The 23,921-nt window shown below is 42.0% G+C and overlaps 1 protein-coding gene across 2 annotated transcripts; it reads right to left on the bottom strand.

Annotated features, from left to right (window-relative positions):
* Positions 1-929: 929 nt before the first annotated feature.
* SULT4A1 (sulfotransferase family 4A member 1) lies at positions 930-20,880 on the bottom strand. Of its 2 annotated transcripts, XM_039341354.1 has the most exons (8): positions 20,144-20,880; positions 13,202-13,332; positions 10,125-10,205; positions 9,890-10,016; positions 7,736-7,830; positions 6,132-6,270; positions 2,631-2,745; positions 930-1,452 (listed from the first exon to the last, which is right to left on the bottom strand). In XM_039341354.1, exons 1-7 carry the CDS (start codon positions 20,310-20,312, stop codon positions 2,738-2,740), a joined length of 750 nt encoding a protein of 249 aa, XP_039197288.1. In that variant the 5' UTR covers positions 20,313-20,880; the 3' UTR covers positions 930-1,452; positions 2,631-2,737. The 2 variants fall into 2 exon arrangements, with proteins under 2 accessions (XP_039197288.1, XP_039197287.1); XM_039341353.1 differs by lacking the exon at positions 2,631-2,745 and having other exon boundaries at positions 20,144-20,879.
* Between the last annotated feature and the right edge of the window lie 3,041 nt (positions 20,881-23,921).

Below are 23,921 nucleotides of genomic sequence, written 5' to 3' on the forward strand. Positions count from 1 at the left end.
GCTGCTTAAACCAATCATCTTGTTGCACCAGGCCAAAGTCAAAACTCCAAAAAAGTAGCATCCAAAATATGGAAAGTTCAGGACCTTAATAACATGTCCCACAGAATATAACAAGCCACAGCACAAATTTGGGCACATGAAGAAAAACAGGTATGCCAGCAGAAAGGTAGAATGTAATATACTCATGCTCAAGAATGTTATCATGAACAACCTGAGCGGCACAAAGACCTCAACTATCTCATTAAAAAGTATGAGTCAAGCAGGGGTGTCCATAGTCAAAAAGATTAAGAAGATGAAGTTATGTCACCCAGATTCCCTTCTTCAGATGGCTATAAAAATCAAATAAATAATTAATTAATTAAGAAGTACAATTGAAGCTTTGACTGCTTTTATATGCAACTTTTGGATTTTTTCTGGCTCCTCCATAGGACCAGCATCCATAAGACAATGGAGGAAACAGGGCCGTGGTGGCAAACCTATGGCACACGTGCCACAGGCGGCACACGGAGCCGTCTCGGGTGGCAAGCGAGCCATTGCTGGGCCAAGCTGCTCCCTCCTCCTCTCCACGCATGCGCAGTCTGGGAATAGGCGAGACGCTATAAAAAGAGCAACTTTCTGCGGAAACAGCCTTTGCTGCAGACAGCTTGAGAGCAAGCACAAGTCAGAGCGGACAGCAAGCAAGTGAGCAAGCATGAGCAGACAGCTTGGTGGCCACATCCACTCGATGGCCATGCCCGCCCGGCACCCAGCGATGCATAAGTGGGTTTTGGGTTGCAGTTTGGGCACTCGGTCTCTAAAAGGTTCACCACCACTGAAATAGGGTGTGATTTGAGGCCCCATAGTGCAATGTCTTAGGCTTTTACACACACACACATATCATGGGCATTGCTGCTCAATACAACTTATGAGGAAAAGAGAAAAGGGGGAAATCTTTTTGCATGATAAAATTATAGAATTCTTTATTTATGAATCCACTGTATTTTTCAGCTGCCCTGTAACAGTTGCTTTCTGAGTAGATTACACGGATCAGAAATAAAACATACAGAGTGCACTAGACTCATATACCTGCTGCATTTAAAACTTTCAAAGCTATCCAGTAGCTTTTGACTGATCAAACTTGCAATAAATAAATAAATAAATGCTGCTCTATGTAGAGCTTTGGCCTGACCCAGCATCCTCTGAGGTTAACATCCCAATGCAGTGTGTGCCCTTTATTTTTTTTTTTTAATATGATACACATAACAAATATGGTACTATGTCCAGCCAGGAATAAATAAATGCAGAAAGCGCTTCTAGCTAGATTCTTTGTATTATACACATGCATTTTCATTTGGCTGTTTTATAAATAAAAATTAAACGTGAGATCACACTTTCCCATCTTCTGCTTGTACACTAAATCAAATTTTTCATTCATCGAGACAGTGAAGATATCTTTCCACAGCCCAATTCGTCCTGAAAGGTAGAAAAAAAAGAAGGGAACAGAAGGAAGGGAAAATATGCTGATTATTAATAATAAGATGTAGAAGATCTTTCAGGAAAAAAAACTGCCATAAATCAGCCTGCAGAATCTTTTGGCCATTTTAAGTCTGGAAAGTGAAATCCCCAGTCCTGCAATAGCAAAAACAACTCCAAAGGGATGGTTTGCCGTCAGGGGTGTGGGAAGTATACCTTTAACAATCAAAGAATTGGATGTAGAACTTCATACAATCCAGTTCTATCTAAAATGTGAAGATCTGGTTGTTTGGCACCATAGCCAGGCCCATTGCCTTCACCATCTCTCCATCAATCCTGTCTCAGCATATTCCTCATCTATCATGGTCGAGCTTCCATCTCCCCTGCTTGTTGATATCTCTGAAAACCATGGAAGGGGAGGGCAAAAAAAGGCAAGGTGGGTGGTCCAACTATAGGATTCATGCCCTGCCCCCTTTTCACGCCACTTTTTTGACCCTCCTCCTCCAGAAACAATACTGCTACAAGCTAGAAGGCTGCATCTTAGTCTTCTGGTTAAGATCAAGCACTGGGTCTGTGTACAATTAAAACAAGAGTTGTTATTATAGCTGCCAACTCCAGGGACGTTTGCAATGCACTGAACTTGTGGAACACTATGGAGATGGCCTTGACGCCATTATGTAATAAACATCGGCTTAGCCCTGGAAGGGAGGAGAGAGTGAGGAAGAAACCAAAGTTGCCTTGATTTTCTTGGATATAAGATGAATAAGAGAGAAACTCTTATCAGGTTTTCAAGATCCAATTGAACAATAACAAGATCCTTGAATAATGAAGCCAAGTTCCAGTGGTTCTTGTCAGCTTCCTGTCTAGTGTGTCTCAAAGGGTGAACCTCTTGAGAACCAACCAAGAAGTGGGAAATCAGTGGGGGGGGGAGGTAAGTAGCAAGACACCTGCTTCCCTCTTTGCATTTTTTTTTTTTTTTGCTACCTGCTCTTAAGCTCATTACGGTAAATATAAACCATACCAAACCACACTAGATGTGCAGATATCACAGCAAGTTTGGATATGATTTGCCACGTACATTCCCGAAACATTAGCTCCCATTGTAATACGATGCAAATACAGTATACAATTCGATTTTCTGATAGCCATTTTGGACAGCTGGTCAAAGAGACACCCACCTGGGTTCACTCATGATTTGATTCATGAAACTGGTTTGGGAGGTTGAGAAGGAAGGAAGCTGAGCTAACCAAGAGCCAGCAACTGAGAGTGAACCTCTGGGCAAAGGTCAATAAGCTAAAAGGAAAACAAATAAAAATGAACAAAATGAAGCAAAATAAACAAGAAAATGTACATTATGATAAACTAAATTAAATTAAGGTAAATTAAAAAATTAAACGGTCCATAGTTTTTTTAAATCATGGAAATACATTTAAAGAAAAAGCAAGAAAAACACTTGGGTGTTCAGGATGCATTTGGAAAAAAAGGGGGGAAATGGTTACAAGTGTGAGAAAGATGAACAAAATTAAACAAGAAGCAAAAGTGTGCACAAAAAAGCAGGCAATGTGCAAATGCAATAGATCTGTATACTCGGGGGGGGGGATATATTTTTTATATGGCATTTATTTTGAGGTTAGTATAATTTGCTCAAGACCAAATGAAAGAGAATTAAAACAATTCCATATTTTGGTGAACTTTGGTTCTGAGGGGAAAGAAGCAGAGCTATGGCAGGGGAAGTGTCCAAAAAAAGTCAAGGGAATGATCACTTCTGTGGGATCAAAGTTCTGCCCCCTTATATGTCCATTGCTCCCAGACAGACATTCCTGGAACCATGATTACTCCTGCTGCACACCATCACAGGGATTATTTCTGGTTACCTGATGTTACAGATGTTAGTGGGAAAAACAAACAAGTATTACAGATGCACAAACTTCTTTTCCTTTCAAAGTAGCTGTTTCAAGTTTCAACTTTTGTGAAAGAGTTCCTACCTGGACTTCAACTCCCAGAATTCCTAAGCCAGCCATGCTGAGGGAAAGGGAGCGGTTTCCAAACTGAGCCATGGTGGCTCAGGAATTCTGGGAAATGAAGTCCACGAGTCATAAAAGAGCCAAGGTTGTCTACCCCTGCCCTATATCAAGGACTGCAGGTAGTCCTTGACAAACAATCATAGTTGGGATAGGATTTCCAATCATAATTCCTTACTGTTGAAAGCCAAGGCACCATTGTGACTGGATCCAATTTTACATTTTTTTAATGGTGGCAGTTAAGGAAATCCACTGTGGTTAAAAGAATTCTTATGACAGTAAAAGGACCTATAGATTTAGGACTTAGTTTTTTACAAGGTATATTTGTCCACGAAATACTTGAACCTTGTAAAACCTTGTAAAAAAAACTAGGTCCTAAATTTATAGGTCCTTTTACTGTCATAAGAATCATCAACCCGGTTACTGTAAAATTGCAATTGCCAAAGGGGCAATTTACCCAATGTTTCATTGTAGCTTATTAAAGCCTGTTCAAGATTCAAGAATGAGGCCAATCGAGAAACTACTTCCCCTCCCAATTCTGGGTAAGGGGAAAAGGCATTATGAGAGTGACATTGAAGGGGAGGATGGCCCAATGGCAAGTGGTCCTATTTCCTTGATGACTACCAGAGTCACAGTAAGACACACATACAAACCCATCCTTCCAAATGGGCCTTTGTTTGCTAGAAGCAAATAACACACACACAAAAAATCATCATATTTTAAAACAGCCACAAAACAGCTTTATGGGTCATAAAGCACCCCGTTCAGGAGCCATCATAATTTCAAAGAGCTGTTAAGCAAATGGTTGTTAAGTTGAGGACTATCTTTTTCATTATGGCATCTTTTTCCTGATCTAGCCTACCTCAAATACCGACACAGTAGCACTTCAGTGGATTTTATACAGGTAGTCCTCAACTTACAACAGTTCATTTAGTGACCGTTCAAAGTTACAACGGTACTGGAAAAAAGCAGCTTAGAACCGTTTTTCACAATTATGACCTTTGCAACATTCCCATGATCACGTGATCAAAATTCAGATGCTTGGTAACTGCTTGCTATTTGACCCGGGATCATGTGATCACCTTTTATGACCTTCTGACAAGCAAAGTCAGTGGGGAAATCAGGTTCACTTAACCACTGGATTACTAATTTATCAACTGCAGTGATTCACTTAATAACTGTGGCAAGAAATGGGGCAAAACTCACTTAACAAATGTCCCACTTAACAACCAAAATTTTGGGCTCCATTGTGGTTGTAAGTGGAGGACTGCCTGTACATCAAAGCCCTCTGATCAGTGGTGGGATTCAAATATGTGAACAACTGGTTGTCTGTGTGGATGCCGCTTCCGGAAGTCCAGTCTGGGCCTGGGCACCAAAAAATTAGCTACCGGTTCTGCCGAAGTGGTGCAAACCGGCTGAATCCCACCACTGCCTCTGATCACATGGTAAGAGAAGGACCAGTTTAAAAGTTTACAAGCAGAAGAGAAGTGCAAATTTGCCAAGCAGCATCCAGACATCCATGAGTTCGCTATGGTCCGCTAACAAAACAGCAGATAAAATGTTCAGCTGGTCATCTCCAGCCAAAGAAATTAAATCACTGCTTCTCAGTCTCGGCAACTTAAGACTTCAACTCCTAGAATTCCCTAACTAGTCCACACATCTTAAAGTTGCCAAAATTAAGAAATCCTGGCTTAGATGCTTATGGTCCCCTGTCCCTATGTCTTTAATCTAAGCCAGCATTTCCCAACCTCAGCAGCTTTTAGATTTATTCAGTTCTGTGACTTGAAGTCATGAAGTTGCCGAAACTGGGAAGCAAACAAATTCATACATTCAGAGTTCTAAATTATGATTCTTCTAGTGATAACAACTGCATGTTTTAAATCCCTCAGAATTAAACAAAAACTATTCTAAGACCCACAAGACTTGGAGCCCCCCTGAATGATAGCTTTCCACAATCAAGAAATGCACCTTTTTCTTTTCCTTCTTTTTTTCTCTCTCTTTTTTTTTTTACTGTAAATTTTGTTATTATTCACCCTGTATTCTGCTCTGGGAAGTGAAGGGAAGGGGGTTGGGGGTGGGAGGGTGGAAGAGTGGGGGGGTAAGGGTAATATAGATAATGGTTGCTTATAGAAGGGTGCGGCCTGGACAGTTCCCTTATGCTGCGTTCATGGGTTTGATAGGGATGAGAGGAGAAGAAGGTGTAGAGAGGAAGTAGGATAGTAAGAGAGGGGGAGGGGAAGAGAGTAGGAGGGGAGGAGAGAAAGAGGAGGGAAGTAGGGAAGGTTTCAAGAGAGGGTGGACGCAGCCTGGGGGGAATGGGCAGGTCGTACCAATGGTTATGAATTTATTTTATTTTAAAACTGTATTTTTTACAATGGATAAATGGAAAAAATTAAAAAAAATTAAAAAAAGAAAAGAAAAGAAATGTACCTTTTTCCCCATCGACTCTCTGATTTTTCATTTTATTTTTTAGCTTCAGACTGATTGAACCACCAGGGGTCAGATTCATAGCCCAATTCTTTGTCTTCAAAATGCTCTAACCAATTAATGTTGAAAAAGGACAGCTACTACACGTTCCACTCTGGAAGGGTCATAAAAGTGGGTTACCATTAAACCCATTTCACCTGTGCAAACGCTTGCAAAATGTCTCACACCTACCCCTGCCCACTGCAAGGGCATCAGCATTGCAGCACTGATCAATGAGCTGGTGACAATGTTCAACCATTGATTCCAACTGTGCTTTGTCGTAGGCGATGCCCAAGAACCTCGCTAGTTGTTCAACTAGGGTTGCAAGATCCTGTGAAAGAAGAGGATATTGACTAGCAGAGATTAGTCAAAAAGAAGACAGTTCAGAAAGTACATTCCGGTTACCAGTAATTGCCCCCCCCCCAAATATCGATAGTGGCTTAGGAATAGCAGCTTCTTATATATGTTAAATCATCCCTTATTTTAGGTGGAACAGTAGGGAAAAATGGAATAGGCCATTGAATCACCCCGAGTTCAATTCCCCAAAGAGCACTGGGGCTTGAATATGCCACTGGTCTCCAAGCTTTTAAAATAGCTTGGTCATTTCCTGAGTTCATAGGGAAACTGCAGAATCAAGACCAAACCCACCATATTGTCATAATATGGTGGGTTTGGTCTTCTGAATAATTGGCAGCAGCGTTTGAAGAGAGAGGTATGTGCTAAACTTCCTGAAATGTCCTAATTATGAATTGTGCTATTTTAATCTCAGAAAGTGTTATTATGCTGCTGGGGTTGCAGCATTGGAAGTTCTCCTCCCAACTTTGTCAGATGTGATTTCAAAAATGGAAGGTCCCAACAGCAACACTGAGGCTAGAAGGTCCCTGTGTTTACTGAGAAACGCTTCCACAGAAGTTGGAATGGGGCTGCTTCACCTGCATCCACTTTTGGAATTTTCACTGCTGGTACATCAACACGGTCATCGAACATGAAAATCAAAATGTAGCTACCACTGCTATAAAGCCCCATGACTTTGTCAATGCTCCTCACGTTGCAATGTCGTTGATTTATGTGCAAGTCAACTATGTGCAAATCCAGTAGAGGAGCAAACAGTTGACCTTATTCCTCAAATAAATACAAACATCTGGTTGTTCAACTCTGGGTGCTTAAAAATAGCATGCCACTTCATTGTGGAAGTAGAACTTGAACAATTTTTCTTTAAAAAAAAAACCCATGTTCTTCTTGCTCCTTCAGTGCCTCTTTGCAGATAGAATTTTAAATCTATTTTCTTCCATTTACTGCATTTTAGTTTTTGTAAAGCAACCAAAGGCATTTGCATAAATTGCAAGTAATCACCACAATAATGAATCAAAATAGCCATTCATAAACAGCAGATTAAAATAGAAGTGAAGCATAATCTGTCCGAACAGCTGGACAAATCCTAAAAGCTAAAATCAAAATTAAAATGAAGGAAATTGTGCCCTTAACGTTTAAAACAAAGGAGGGGGGAAATTAGCAAATTATACACAATATTTTGTTAAACTTATTAACTTATTTGTCTGATAGCCCAGGAACAAACAGCTGACCAAACTATGAAATTAATAAAACCTTGGATTGTAAGTGATATTAATTAACCAAGATTAAATTCCAAGAGGGGGAAACCGCTCAACCCTCACCCGCATCTCTGTCTCCTGTGAAGTTTGTGGTCTTACTTCAAAGGAACCAGGGGGGGGGGAGGGATTTGAAACTCCTCTTGCTTACAGGTTGGGGGAAAGTCTTTGATATGCTTGGATAATTACCTTGTGCATATCTTCATATTTGAGAAAGAGCACATTGGAATCCATATGATGCTGCCAAAATTCCTGGACATGTTCAAACCATGAACCATAACCTACTATAGAGACAGAAAACACAATAGCTAATACTCAAGATTTTATTTTTTTTTTTTAAAAAATGTTATTGGGCAAACATTCACTGAATTTTTTTTTAAAAAGCCTCATTATACTGAACTTACATTTTGTTCTCAAAATATGACTGGTTTATTCCTAACAAAAACCCGACCAAGGAAAATAACTCCAACTGGCCTTACTCCCACAATCACAGCACGGCAAGCTTATCTTGTACCATTCCTGGATTTCCCAGGAGAGTAGGGTGTCATGGGCATCGCTGGGGTCAACTTTTACCCCTTTCTAAAATTGCTCAATGGCAGGAAAAAAGTAGACTCCTTGAGATACAAAAAAAATCTGCTTCCCCCAAACGTGACCTGGACTGGAAACCTCACCCTGGGGGAGAAAGTCTGAATGGTCTAAAGCAGTGTTTCTCAACCTTGACCATTTTAAGGCATGTGGACTTCAACTCCCAGAATTCCACAGCCAGCAATGCTGGCTGTGAAATTCTGGGAGTTGAAGTCCACATGCCTTAAAATGGTCAAGGTTGAGAAACACTCTAAAGACCTTTAGAAGAGAAGTGGACCATTCAGACTTTCTTCCCCAGGATGAGATCCTTAGTCCAGGTCAAGTTTGGGGGAAGCAGACTTTTTGTGTCTCAAGGAGTCTACTTTTTGCCCTGCCATTAAGCAAACAAGCTGCTACCATTTGCAGTGGAGGAAGTGATCTGGGACAGGACAGGACCTTTCCAAAGACTTCCCTGCTCAGATCTATGGCTTGGCCAGCAGAGATTCACAGGGAGGGAAGTTTTCCTGGATGACTGTTTCCTCATGAGGAAACAGTGGCTGCAGCCAAGCATTATGTTCTCAGGGGCACCTGAAGAAGGACACAAAGTCTGTCAGATGTGGGCACAGTGCCACAATCAAAGCCTCCCCTTTTGTACATTACTGGATCATACAAAACCACCAGTTTGATAGCGATTCAAAGCCTGCTGTCTCACAGATTGTGTCCTGCCCCAAGAAACAGATAGTCCTCGATTTATGGCCATTTCTTCAACAATCAATGAAAATTATCGCTTGAAGGACCAATCCTCACACTTACAGTGTCCCTTCGGCCATCTGATCACAATCAGGACACTTGACAATTAGCTTGGAATGAGAACAGTTGCAGCGTCCTGATTCACATAATCTCTATTTGCAACTTTCCTACCCAGCTTCTCACAAGCAATGGGGAAGCTGGCAGGGAAGATCACAAGTCATGATCACATGACGCCTTGCGTAGCACCCACAGCAAAAAGGTCGTAAAGTTGTGTGCAGTCACATGATGCCTCACTTAACCTCACAATAACTAATTTGCCGGTCCCAATTGTGGCTGCATGTCAAGGATTCTCTGTATATCTAACCCTCTCCAAATGACTCTATGGGACCTAGATGTGTCCGTACTCAGCTTGCAATTTGCCAGCCAACATTCCCTTTAGCTCTTGGAGCTGAAGAGGTTACCCTGCTAATTCAGAGCTCCTCATGTCCTCAAAGAGAGCATCTCCCCTCATCCCTTAGATCAGGGGTAGGCAACCTCAGCTCTTTTATGACTCGTGGACTTCAACTCCCAGAATTCCTGAGCCAGTCATGCTGAGGGGAAAGGGAGAGGTTTCCAAGCTGAGCCATGCTGGCTCAGGAATTCTGGGAGTTGAAGTCCACGAGTCATAAAGCGGCCTAGGCCTAGGCCAGAGGTAGGCACCCTTGGCTCTTTTATGACTCGTGGACTTCAACTCCCAGAATTCCTGAGCCAGCATGGCTCAGCATGGAAACCTCTCCCTTTCCCCTCAGCATGGCTGGCTCAGGAATTCTGGGAGTTGAAGTCCACGAGTCATAAAAGAGCCGAGGTTGCCCACCCCTGCCTTAGATCAAGGGTGACTGGGGAATTCTAGGAGTTGAAGTGCACATATCTTAAAAGTTGCTGGGGTTGAGAGAGACTGCTTTAAATGGCAAGTTAATGCCACAAGTCACATGTCCTATGGTTCCTGAGAGAGAAAGATACCGCCTTACAAAACAGACAGGAAATTCTTACACTTATCGTTCATAAATCTCCGACAGAACTCCTGAAACGTTCCTCTGTAGCTCATAGTTCGCAGGGAGCGATGAAACTGATAATAAGATACGACCAGGTCTTTGGGGTTACGAGCCATGTATATGATCTAGGGAGATGAAAAGCAATTCATTGGGCATAATGCTCCCTCCGTCCCATCTCCCTAGGTCAGAACACCTGCAGAGGACAGGTAACGCAGAGGACCACTGAAGGTTACCTTGGATTCACCGCTATGCAGGTCAGAAGGCAAGAAGCGGTATGGCAGGTGGCTTTTGATCAGACGTGGAGATGTCAGTTCCTATAATGTGCAGGGAAGAACATTAAGGCTCAGGGCTGACAAAGGCCAGCATAATAAATGCTCAAATGTATTCCCTCCCCCCCCCCATGGTGGGATTCAAATATGTGAACAACCGGTTCTCTGCGTAGATGCTGTTTCCAGAAGTCCATTCTCGGCCTGGGCAACAAAAAATTAACTACCAGTTCTCCCGAACTGATGCGAACTGGCTGAATCCCACCACTGCCCCCCCAAAAACATAAAAAAGGTGAAAAGGAATTAACAAAAAGCCAATAGATTATGCTTTTTCTGTGTGTATCTGGGGAGCTGAAAGGTCTAATAAACCAGTGTTTCTCAACCTTGCAGCTTAAGAGGTGTGGACTTCAACTCCCAGAATTCCTCAGCCAGCAGAAGTAGAAGTCCACAACTCATAAAGTTGTGAAGGATGGAAAACACTGGTCTAAAGTGTCAAGTCTCAGGGCAACCGTGGCATCAGCACCTTGTTGGATTTCTGTCTATTTGCCATCCAAACATATATCATTTTCCTCCTTCTGATCTTGCAGTACAGCTTGGAGCCAGGACTGAATATCAACCCACGTAAAAGAGCTACATACCAAAACAAGTGGGACTCTCTCAGTTCACTTAGCAGGAATACATTTGTACAAGTGGAAAGTTTGAAACTGGGCAGGAAAAGAGTAAAACAGAAATATATTTGAAAGGGATCTGGGTATCCTTCTCAACCACAAGTTAAGCATGAGCCAGCAGTCTGATGTATTCATTAAAAAAAGCAAGGGCTATTTTGGGGTGCGTTAACTGCAGCAGAGTCCTGGAAGTAACTATTCCTCTCAACATTATCCTGGTCAGTTTCCCACTTGGAATTCAAGGTTGAAAGTCCAAAACTGTAATCGAGAAATTGGAATTTAGAGGAGGGTTACAAAGATGGTGGAAGATCTGGAAATCAAGCCATCGGAGGAAAGGTTGAAGGATCTTGGCACACTTTGCTTTCAAAATAGACCGTTGAGGAGAGATATGGAAGCACTCTTCAAGGACTTGAAGGGTTTTGTAGAGAAGAAGATGCAGAGGACCAGTACATAACCAGTGGGGTCCAAGAATCACTTGGAAGGAGGTTCAGGTTTGATCTTCCTGAATGTACAACTATCAGGTAGCAGAAGTTGCTGCTGTGTGATCTGTGTGACCTCATAGATGATTTACATATCTATGACTTAAATGGCAAGAATTAATCCTCTGGAGCAGTGGTTCTCAACCTTTTTAATGCCGTGACCCCCAACCGGTTGTAAGTCAAGGACTACTCAACTGGTGCAGCACCGTTTGCAGAATGGGACTTTTGGCGGGCTCAGCAGGGCAGAGACAGCCTGGACAATTCCTATTGGCTTTTGAAAGCCAATAGAATTAGACTCTATTCAAGAGAATCTATTCTACTGGCTTTCAAAAGCCAATGGAATAAAAGGGAGTAGCACAGCTAAGGAAAAGGAGGAAAAAAATGGCGGACTGCCTTGTTTGGCAACCCCCGTGAAATGGTCATTTGACCCCAAATGGGGTCCCGACCCACAGGTTGAGAACCACTGCTCTGGAGAGATGCTAATCTCCTTTTCTGATCTCCCTTTCTGATTTAGGCTGACAATGTGAATTGTGTTCGCCCAAAAGACAACACTGTTGGACAGGACTGGATTCATTTGTCGGAAAATATGACTCACGGTAAGCCTTTTTATTCATTTTCTAGTAAAGTGAAAGGTCAAAGGTTTCAAAGAAAAATAACCCCTCCATTTTCATGAGAAAAGATTTTGCCTTTTATGGGAATAATCTGGTTTCATCATGTTTGCAATTTTGTTCTCTGAAAAAGTGAGTCTCCTTATCTTAGTTAGAAAGAGTTTACACTTGCTAGAGTTTCCAGGCCTAACATCAATGCCAAACTGAAACATTAGAAGACATTTACCCAATCTATTAATTTATTAAATTTTGGTCCATGAAGTTGAAAAATCTCAGTGCCAAACATGTCCTTAAATTTTGCCCACTTTGAACATAATCATTGGCAATTGAGCCCAGCCTAAAACAACCTTTCCTTTTGCTAAATCAGTGGCAGATCTGGGCTGACTGGATCACATTTGGTTAATCCTTCGAAGGGAGACCAACCAGGAAATCCCAGAGTTATAGACTAAAAAGAGAAGTTGAAAAACACTTTGGGAAGAGACAGTGTCAAATTGCTTCCATGTTGCTTTCAAGAAGATCATAGAGGTCATGAGGTCATCACTGAGATAATTTCAAAGAAACCTTTCTCTTTAAAAAGCAACTCTATCGTCACAATAGGCTGGTAAATCCATGGATCTCCAGGGGAAGAAGTTATTGTTTAACAGGTAAGTCCATCACACTTTCACACGTCCAGAATTTTGACTTCATGTCCCATTGATCTGAAGCACAGCAATTGAAATGAAAAAGTCGCTGGTCACAAGTTTTATAGTTTCACAAAGCATGAAAGACAATGAAAGGGCTACTGCTGACCTGCATTCCTATTTGATTGCAACTTAGGCCCATAAATTAATAGGAAATTATTTTATAGGCCTAAATTGCAACCAAATAGGAATGCAGGTCAGCAGTAGTCCTGCAGTAGGAAATTATTTTATAGGAATAGGGAAAGATGGCCTATCAAATTTTAAATGTTGAGGCATAGACACTTTCTTTTTATACATTACATATTTGCAAAATCTGTTGTTTTTTGAATCACTCCTTTTTTTTTAATCACTCAGTGTTCTGGTTCTCTCTGCAACAGGTAAAATTATCTTTAGAATAGAATCTTTAGTCAGAGTCTCCTGCATTTAATGAAATATATGTGAAGTTATGTACCATCTGAAAGCATTAAAACCATTAAAAACATTAAAAATATTCATAATGATGAATTATTCCAATACATCAAGGAATCAAACAGGGCTTGAAAACAAAAGCTCAGCCAAGCATCAACAACATAATTTCAAAAGCTTAACACAGATCTGAGAATTCATTTGTACCTTGATAATGTCCAGACCAGGTTGAGGATATTCTAAGACTGGAAGTTGCTCATCTATGTTCATTAATCCAATTTCATCAGGATCTGCTCCTTGGCTCACAAGATACACCACTTCCTGCAATAAACTTGTGCCTGCAAATTATTGAGAAAAATAATAAGACAAAATACAGCTTTCCAAGAAAGAGAAAGTTCTCTACTATCAATAGATAGTACACTATCTTCAGATCTTCTTGCAGCATACTGCAATGTATACTTCCCCAACCTAATTATCTCCAGATGTGATGAACTTCAAAACTTTTCTGTGCCTAGAGTGGACGGCTGTATAAATTCTTTAAATGAAAGCCATAATTTCATCTAGAGTAGTCTTTGGAATTATAGGGAAAACTCCAGAAGATAACAAAATAACAGAGTTGGAAGGGCCCTTGGAGGTCTTCTAGTCCAGGCCTTTTCAACTAGTGGTACGGGTACCGCCTGTGGTACATTGGCACCTTGCAGGTGGTACACAAGCATCCTAGAAAAGTGGTAGCGGGGGAGGGGAATGAGCTGAATCGGTGGCAGCAATGCATAAGCCTGAGCAAGAGATGGCTGGAGCTGCAGGACTGTCAGGGCTCAGTGGAAGCGCCAGGATCAGCACCAGGCTCCAGCTGGAGCTCAGCGCTATCCTGGCGCTTCTGCTGAGGCCAGAAGAAGCGCCAATCAGCTGGAATGTTGTAGCATCTCCAGGGTCTTGTGATTTACATTCAGATGCTTGGCAACTGATTCATATTTATGAAGGTCACAGTGTCCCAGGGTCATGTGAAGTGACCAAAACCTGCTGCAACCACCCAGCAGATGGGGGGAATAAAAACCAAACACCCCCCCCACCCCATCCCCGCTGCCAATCCTCAACAGAAATGCTCACAACAATGAAAACCTCGGACAAGAGGAAGAGTGCCGCCGGGTGGGCAGACAGGTGTCTTGCTCTTGGGGGGCACTTTTTTCAGTGCCATTGTAACTTTGAACAGTCACTAAGTGAACTGTTGTAAGTCAAGGATTACCTGTACTTTATCACTTTTTCCCTTTTTTTTTTTTTGGTCATCAAGTTTTTGACACCTTGCTAGATGACTGGTGGTACTCGAATGTTGCCATATCCTAAAAGTGGTACAATGGGTGAAAAGGTTGAAAAGCCCTGTTCTAGTCCAATTCCCCACTCGAACAGGAAAACCTGTACCATTTCAGACAAATGATTGTCCAATCTCTTCTTAAAAATCTCCAGTGTTGAACTATCAACAACTTCTGGAGGCAAGTCATTCCACTGAGTAATTGTTCTAACTGTTAGGAAATTTCTCCTTAGTTCTAGCTTAACAACCGGGTTACTAACTTAACAACTGCAGTGATTCACTTAACAATTGTGGCAAGAAATGTCGTAAAATGGGGCAAAACTCACTTAATAAGTGTCTCATTTAGCAACAGAAATTTTGGGCTCAATTACAGTCGTAAGTCGAGGACTATCTGTACTCAGTGGCAGAGAGGGCAGAAGCTGCCTTATTGGTTTTTTTTATTATTATTATTATTCTTAGCATGACGTGCTGCCATCACTCTTGTCCTTTCTTTTTATTTTCTTTACCCGTTCTGTTTGAATAGAGAAGTTAATGGGAGTTGTCCTGTTTACCATTGGAGCTCGCATTTTATCTTGTGTGGGAGTGTCTGGAGTTTGAATGGCTTGGTTTGCCTGCAGGGTCTTCATTTTTTCCTGAAGTAATCCCACCAGTAATCCAACCACATATAATTTGAGTCCTCATTAGCTGGAACTACAAACAATGCACACACACTTTGTATATAGCAGTACTGTTACCTTCTTTCCCAGTGGTTTTGTTCTTCTTCATACAAAAATTATTTGTACTGTAGTTTTTTTTAATAACTCCATAGAGGTAGAAGTTTTTAATAAAAGGTCGATAACATACAAAATGACAGAAAAGAACATAAAAATACATATAAAAAATCACAAAAATATAAAACATATATGTGTATCTCACGTATGTCCTTCTGTGTTAAAAATATGTAAGAATAAAATACAATAAAAAATAAAGGTAAACATACACACCTATCCATACAAGTAAATTTATACTTTAAAATAACCCATATTATGATTTCTGTGGTTGGGGGTTTAGCACATGAAAAGTTTGTATCTTCAGGTTTAGCTCAAGTAGTTTCAGCTTTATAAGCAACCGGAGAACAAATGAGAATTGCTCTAAATTTACACTAATGGCTGCAGTTTATAAAATAATTTTCTCTGAAGCTTGGAAGAAATCAAGTAGAAGCTTTTAGTACTGGCAGCAGGTCATAAATATTTCAAATATGCAACTTCAGAAAGCAATAAAGATGCATCCAGCTGGTCTAATCTGGCTTTTGCATGCTATTGTAGCTTCACTACTACATTTAATTAAATCTTTGCCAGAATCGGGGAAAATCCTTCATAGCAAAAATGACTGGATGGTAGAATAAACAGAGGTAAACAAACATATAGATGTGAAATTTCTGGGCCTTCAAGCCATCCTTTTTTTTCCTCCTGGCCTATGTGACAATCTGTTTAGTCTCACAATGTACAATTGAATTCTCTAAGAATGAACTGGATCAGGGGTAGGCAACCTTGGCTCTTTTATGACTTGTGGACTTCAACTCCCAGAATTCCTGAGCCAGCCATGCTGAGAGGAAAGGGAGCGTTTCCAAGCTGAGCCATGCTGGCTGAGGAATTCTGGGAGTTGAAGTCCACGAACCATAAAAAAGCCAAGGTTGCCTACCCCTGAACTGGATGGATTCACACCTAATGCTCAGTCATAAACTGTGATTTATAAGCTGCAATGCCTCAATGGACATATTAGGATTTCATGTGCTGTGAAAAATTAAACTTTCTGATCCTATAACCATTTCAGGGTTTTGTACTTATTGGAGAAGGCTTATGTTTTAAAAATCCAATGGCTTTTAAACTATAAAAATATTTTTAAAGTATCAATGGCACTCTAATATACTTGACCATCTTCTGATGTTTTCCTAACAGGATGGACTCCATTTCACATGACTTTCAGCCAACACCTCAGGGGGTCATTATATCTAGTAAGAAACAACATGGAACAGTGGAAGAGACTCAGGTAGCTCCTCTTAACCACAACTGTCTTTCTAACTTGGATTTAGAGACCTAGAGCAGAGTCTAACCCAGGGGTCTTCAAACTTGGCAACTTTAAGACTTGTGGACTTTAACTCCAAGAATTCCTCAGCCAGGCTAACCTCTTGGGAACAGTGCATTCTCCTGCTTTACTAAGCAGCTTTTTTGGATCTTGAACTATCAAACATTGATCAGCTTTCTGTAAATCATTCTTGCAATTTAATGTAAACAAACAGAGCAAACTAAGAGTAAAGAAACATGAATTTATCTGAGCAATATATAACCCTCCAGGTGGCACCTAATATCTATCACTTGTAGCCATCATGACAAAACAATGGGAATGGCAGTCCTACCACTTCCAGTATGTGTCCTGCTGTCAAGTCCTGCCTTAGGAACCGTAGTGCAGACTACAGACTACAAGAATGTGGTTTTCCAAGGTCAATCAATATCTGGTCGGAGAGGCTGGCTTGAATTCATACCTCTTTGTTCCCAGCTCAGTCTCTTAACTGTTTTTTCAAAATCGTCTCTGGGAGATTGAGGGAAAGGAATGCACAATATGAAGCACAACTTCAACTTTTCCTCTCTTCTCCAATATATTATATGGTTAAAGGAAAACACCAAACAAAATAAGGTCACTCCAAGCATTTACTTCATTAGAAGCAAATGTATAATATGTTGGAAGGAAGGAATGAGCTAGCTGGTTGATTAGTATCTGATTTTGTTAATGTTTCTTTTGATATTTTGTAAATATATGAATATAGACAGATGTCCAATGACTAACTCCACATTTCTTTTCCTATCCCCTTTCCTGCTTTTTATAAACTGAATCATAGAATTGCAGAGTTGGAAGGGACCAACCTCTGAAATGTGCAGAAAAATCAATTAACTCATTCAGGAGAGGTATCTGTCCATCCTCGCCTTAAAAATTTCCAGAGATACAGAACACACAACTTCCATAAGTAGATTGTTGCATTGTTGTTCAGATCTTAGCATCAAAAAGTTTTTATTTATATCTAATTTCTGTATCATGAAAAATAAGTCTTGGACATTTATATTGTAGCTTCCTTTTATATACTGAACACTACAATCATTTCTCCCATCAATCTTTTTTCAAAAGTGAATATTCCAAATTCTTTCAGCTTTTCCTTATACGGCACGTCTTCAAGTTTCTATAGCATCTATGCTGGTTTACTCTGAACATCTCTAAAATGTTAATATCCTTCTGGTAATGTAATGCCCAGCATCCATTACAGGACTCCAAGTGGGATCTCACCAGTGCCAAGTAAAGAGAAATCATAACTTCATCAAGTGATGAAAAATACCGGGGAATCTCAAAAACTTGCATATTGTTTTCAGACAATATTTAAACCTATTAAAGTGTTGTCAGGCGTAGACACCAAAATATATCTACTTTTGCACAATTCACTTGTATTATCAATTCCTAGAATCTGAATTCAACATCTAATGTAGAATTCTGTGACAGAATACATCCTTTGCATGCAGAAGTACCCGAGTTCTATCCTTGTTATCCAAGCAAAGAAAAATGTTTTCTAAAAGTGAGACATTGCCAAAAAAAAGTAGGTGGTTTAATTGATATATGATGTAGCTGTGCATAAAGTACCCTTCCATATTCCAATACACGTTGCAAAAGCTCTTGATTCAATCACAGCAGGAGTGGGCAATTAATTTTCCCAAGGGGCCACATGAGAAATTGGGACTGTTGTGGAAGCTAACCAATATAACCTGATTTGATGTCCTCAAACTCTCTTACTAACTCAACTCTTCAGGCTACTCCAGATGAAAGGTGAGTGTTGCACAGGCACAGAAAAATGCTCTCTTTTTGGCCTCCCGTCAGCTGGCTGAAAGATTGCATGGCGGCTGCGCAGTGCCGGACCCAACTTGGCTTCTTCTCCTGCCCCCTGAAGCATACTTATTTGTATTTGCATTTGATTTCCAATTTCCAAATGATGTGGGCCAGACAGGGACAGTCAAAGGACTACTAGATATGGCCCAGGGGGCCATAAATCTCCAGTTCTGCATCAGGATGTTGGTTGAGCAGCATTGGAGATTTGTTTTTTTCAGACTTGCAAAATTCTGTTAAAGTAGTCTTACAATAAAGTACTATCAGCACAACTGATCATGTTTCCTGTCTGGTCTGCCCAGGAAGGTTGAAATTAATCTTGCAATTCTGAAAGTACCAGCACTGATTAGGCGGAGACCATTAAGAACATTATGCGATAGAAATGAACCCAAATGGACTTTTGTGCTCTTTCCCAACATCATTCTGCTTGGAGACAGGATAGGCAACACCATAAATATGGATTGGTTCACGTGTCCAATTAGAAGGACTATTTCCTGTCTGCTTTGGAATAACCTTGTTTTGTTTTTTTTTTTGTTTTCATCTTAGCAGCTTCTGTTGATCCCTTGTAGCCTGAGCATCTGGAACATGTCAGCAGGAGGGAAAGATCGAGAAGATGGAGAGACTGAAGACTGCAACATTAAGCAGGAAAGAATCGGTTTTCTCCCTCTGCAACACCCATGTGGACCAGCCCACCTTTGGATCACCTGCTTTCTCTCTCAGATGTCCTGTAACTCACAGGTCACTGTTTCCGTTCAAGATGGGCCTTCCCTATCTAACCAACAGTACTGGAATTTCCAGCAGTCTCCATTCAAGCAGGAACCAGACCTGACCTGATATAGCTTCTGAGGCTGGCTAACTGCTCCACCTGCACTCAGCTGTGTTGATAACCCAGCAGGGGGGGGGGAATTCCTCTGTGATTCACCTCTGTTGATCGGAAATTAAGCCCTTCCCTTACTATGAAGGTTATCTCTCAGTGCAAATGCCTCCCTAACAAAGATTTCAATCTGGAATAAAAAATAATAATCAGTTTTCAAAAATTTTAATGCATGAAAATGCACAATGTCTCAGCCTACAGGTTGAAGGTAAGGAAGAAAAAAGCATTTGCAATGTACATATTTCACCAGGCATGTTTCCGGCCCTAAAATGGGCATCTGGGCTAGTAAACCCATCCCCACAACTCACTAGGCTTTATCCTTGGTCCAACATAGACTCTCAGAGGAGGTAAGCCAGAGAGGTAAGCTAAGATAAATTATATTATTATTATTATTATTATTACGAGCCCCCACTGATCAATAATAATAATAATAATAATAATAATAATAATAATAATAATAATAATAAAAGGTAGTACCAATAGTCATAGGCTCCTTGGGTGCAATCCCAGAACAACTGGAGCACCATTTGAACACCATTGGCACTGACAAATTCGCTATTAGTCAATTGCAAAAGGCGGCCTTACTAGGAACTGCTTCCATCCTGCAACGATATCTGTAATACCATCAAACATCCACATCTGCCTATCCCAGGTCCTGGGTAAGGACTCGATAGGTAGACAAAATGCCAGTCTGAACATCTGGCTGACTGTGCGATGATCCATAATAATAATGATGATGATGATGATGATGATGATGATGATGATGATGATGATGATAATAACAACAACAACAATAATAGGACCACAGTAGTAACATATGAACCCAGGGCCCCCATCTCCCTCCATGGGCTTCCAGACCGCAAAAAGGAGAGCAATCGGGGCTTCGCACCGGAGTCGGGTGGGCGAAGGAGAAAAACCGGAGGAAACCGGGAGAGGCAAACAGGCGATGCTCGAAAGCGTCGGGGCAGAGAGGAGAGGGAGAGAAGGGGATAGAGGGATGGATGGGTGCCTCCTTTCCCTCCCCCACCCCCCGCCCGCCCGCCCGCTGCGCAGCCCCGCCTCCTACCTGATTTGGGGTAGGTAACAATCCAGACGTCGCTGTCTCGCACGGTGAAATTGGTGATCTCCTCCATCTTTCCGCGGCAGAAGGGCGGCAGGCGCACCCCGTTGTACTCGAAGTACTTGCTCTCGAACTCCCCGGGAGTGCTGGGGGTCTCGCACTCGCTCTCCGCCATCCTCCGCCGCTGCCTGCCTGCCGCCGAGCCCAACCGGGAGCCAGCTGCTGCAAAGGGCGCGCCCGCAGGGATGCTGCCTTCCCGGCGCGAAGAAGGGGCCCGCCCGCCTGCCCTGTAGCTTGCTCGCTCGTCCGCCCGCCCGCAGCTGGTTGCCAACTGTGGACAGCGGCAGCTTTGCGCTCCGCGGGCCAAGCAGGAACCGGCCTTCAGCGAATGGGCTCCGGGGGCGATGATGTAATGCGACGTCGCTCAAGAGGCGGCCAGGAGGAGGAGGGGGGAGGTGGAGGCCGCCGCCGCGGCACAGCAGAGCCGAGCCAACCCGGCTTAACCCTCGGCGTGCCTGGCGTCTCTCGCAGTGCTGCTCTCCCCGCCTGGCGTCTGGCTGGCCCGGGGTCGGGGAGCGAAGCGGGATGCTCGCAGGCGGCCTTCCTTTGCGAGACGCTCAGGCGGAACCCCGCACGAGAACCCGCGTTGCACGTCGGCCGGGTTCCCACAACCCTCAGGAGACGCTGACCGAATCTAAACTGGGAAGATCGTGCTCTTATGAATACCTTCCACACGGCAGCAAAGCCGCTGAATCCTCAGGGAGCAAAAAGGCTCTCTGAGTAACCTATCTTTGGCACGCGCGCGCGCGCGCGCGCGCACAGTGGCCTCAGTCACATTTTGCAGTCCCTTTTCACAATGCTTCTGTAAGTCCCAACGATCGATTGTGTCGTAAAGAAAACCAAATGAGTTGCATTAACACAGAATAAAGGCTTGGAAAGCTGAGATAGGAACCTTTATCTTGGTGATCTGGCATCTGAATGTATTTCCAGATCTGACACTGCTTAGCTTTGGGGGAAATCGGCTAAATCAAAGCTAAAAGACAAGCTTCCCATGTAGCACAAATACAACTTTGTGGTGGCACAATGGTTAGGATGCAGCAGTGCAGGCTAACTCTTGCTGGCTGCCAACCAGCAGCTTGACAGTTCAATTCTTGCCCGCTCAAGGTCAACTCAGCCTTCCATCCTTCCGAGGAAGTGGTATATATATATATATAAGTCTAAGGCAGTGCTACTGCTATTCTTTCGATTCTTTAAGCTGATTGTGAGAACACAAACTTTTGTGGGCCCAGGCCCATTATTGATTTTTAAAGTTTTAAAGTGTGCTAAGTCACAACTTCTTCGCTGTGGCTGATTAAATAAATCACATTGAATGAAGATCTTCCAAAAATGGTGCTCTAAGTATCTGGGAATGTGGATTTACAGGTGGCTGTTACATAAGCTGGGTTGACAAGATCAGAAATGAGGAGGCGATAAGCCGCCTGGGAAAGCCAAGGGAAATCATCAAAACAATTAAAAAACAAAATTAGAATATTTTGGACATGTGATGCGACACCCAGAAAAATATGGCATACTCCATTTAATCCTCCAGGGAAAGATTGAAGGCAAACGAGGTCCAGGCAGAAGAAGAACATCATGGCTTCAAAATCTAAGGGACTGGTTTGGACACCACTCAGCAGCACTTTTTCGTGTGGCTGCTGATAAAAACAGGATTGCCAATGTAATCGCCAACATCCGATAACGCAGTGGTTCTCAACCTGTGGGTCGGGACCCCATTTGGGGTCGAATGACCATTTCACGGGGGTCGCCAAACCACGCTGTCCGCCATTTTTTTCCCTTTTCCCTAGCTGTCCTACTCCCTCTTATTGGTGGCCACACCCACTTGGGGCCCACCACAACATGGGGAACTGTATTATGGGGTCACGGCATTAGAAAGGTTGAGAACCACTGCGATAACGGATATGGCACAAGAAGAAGAAGGAGAAGTATCTGGGAGGCTTTTCCCCCTGCTGATGAACAGCTGATTTCACTATCAAAGCTGGCTCTTTGGTGGCACTTGCTCCCTAGATCAGAATGGGAGCAACTACCGGTAGGAACACCCCCGGGTGACTTTCAGACGGTAGTATACATTCCTACGAAGAGGAACCTGGATGGTTGCAATACACGATAAAAATGGGTAGAGAGTCGGGTTTCCATCTTTTCCTATCAGCTGCGGATTTTTAAGGGTATCTTTGTCTTAATATCACTTTTTGAATTTGTTTTTGCTTTTTATATTTTAAATGTTAAATCTGGTCCAATGCAGAACTATCCTTTACCCCTTGCTGGATTGTGTGATTTTTTTTTTTTAATTCTTATTGGGTTTTTTTTTCAGAGTAATGAAAAACTTTTGCTTTAGCTGCATGGAAGTTGACCATATAAATTTGGTTTCTACTCTGTAATGAAAGTGCTTTGATTTATACGGGACTATTACAGTAGGGAAATTATATTTGACTAGCTAGTACAAGAACGTTGCTATTTTACTGCATTTTATTTCTGAATTATTTCTCTGATCCTTTTTTTCCCCCCTTAAAGAGACAGGAACTTCCCTTTGTCTCTTTCTACTGTGGGAAAAAATAATCTTGACCTCTTCTGTGATCAGCTTGTTGTGAAAAACTGTCCTTGGGAGGAAGTCCCTGTGCTTTTTGGACTACATTAAACAAAGTGAAGACAGTAAAAGTTTTCTTGGAAGCCTTAAAATGCTTTTTAATCTACAAGCTTCCTTTGAAAAGCTGGATAAAATTGCAATCGGATGCATTTGCAAATTGATTTATTGCTTGCAGAGTGGGAGTAGGAGGAATTTTTTCTGGAAGGTTACAGATTTGGTGGAGAAATGTGGAAGACCTATGAATCCAAATAATAATAATAATAATAATAATAATAATAATAATAGTACCAACTGGTGGGATCATAAAATAGAGAAAGTCATAGAAAATGATAAAATTAAACTGCTCTGGGACTTCAGAATTCAAACAGACAAGCACCTGCAACATAACACCCCAGACTTAACAATTGTCGATAAGAAAGACAAAAAAAGTCTGGATAGTGGACGTGGCAGTGCCTGGAGACAGCAGAATAGAAGAGAAAGAACTGGAGAAGATAACAAAATACAAAGACCTACAAATAGAAATAGAAAGACTGTGGCAAAAGCAAGCAAGGGTAGTACCAATAGTGATAGGCTCCTTGGGTGCAATCCCAAAACAACTGGAGCACCACTTGAACACCATTGGCATTGACAAATTCGCTATTAGTCAATTGCAAAAGGCGGCCTTACTAGGAACTGCTTCCATCCTGCGACGATATCTGTAATACCATCAAACATCCACATCTGCCTATCCCAGGTCCTGGGTAAGGACTCAATAGGTAGACAAAATGCCAAATCCAGGCTGAACATCTGGCTGACTGTGCGATGATTCATAATAATAATAATAATAATAAGGTTGGAAGGGACCTTGGAGGTCATTTAGTCCACCCCCTGCTCAGGCAGGAAACCCTATATCATTTCATACAAATGGCTGTTCAGTGTCTTCTTAAAAACCTCCAGTGTTGGAGCATTCACCGCTTCTGGAGGCAGGTTGTTCTACTGGTTAATTGTTCTAACTGTCAGGAAGTTTCTTCTTAGTTCTAGATTGCTTCTCTCCTTGATTGGAGTGATGATTTGGACTTAAGAATACTTATGGACTTTTTCTACTTCAAACGCTGTGGCGATACCTAAAACAGAGATCTATGACTTGGGGTATATGGAAAGACC

The sequence above is a fragment of the Crotalus tigris genome, unplaced genomic scaffold (assembly GCF_016545835.1).
Source record: "Crotalus tigris isolate CLP2741 ecotype Arizona unplaced genomic scaffold, ASM1654583v1 scf7180000017764.6130737, whole genome shotgun sequence".
NCBI classification, from domain to species: domain Eukaryota; kingdom Metazoa; phylum Chordata; class Lepidosauria; order Squamata; family Viperidae; genus Crotalus; species Crotalus tigris.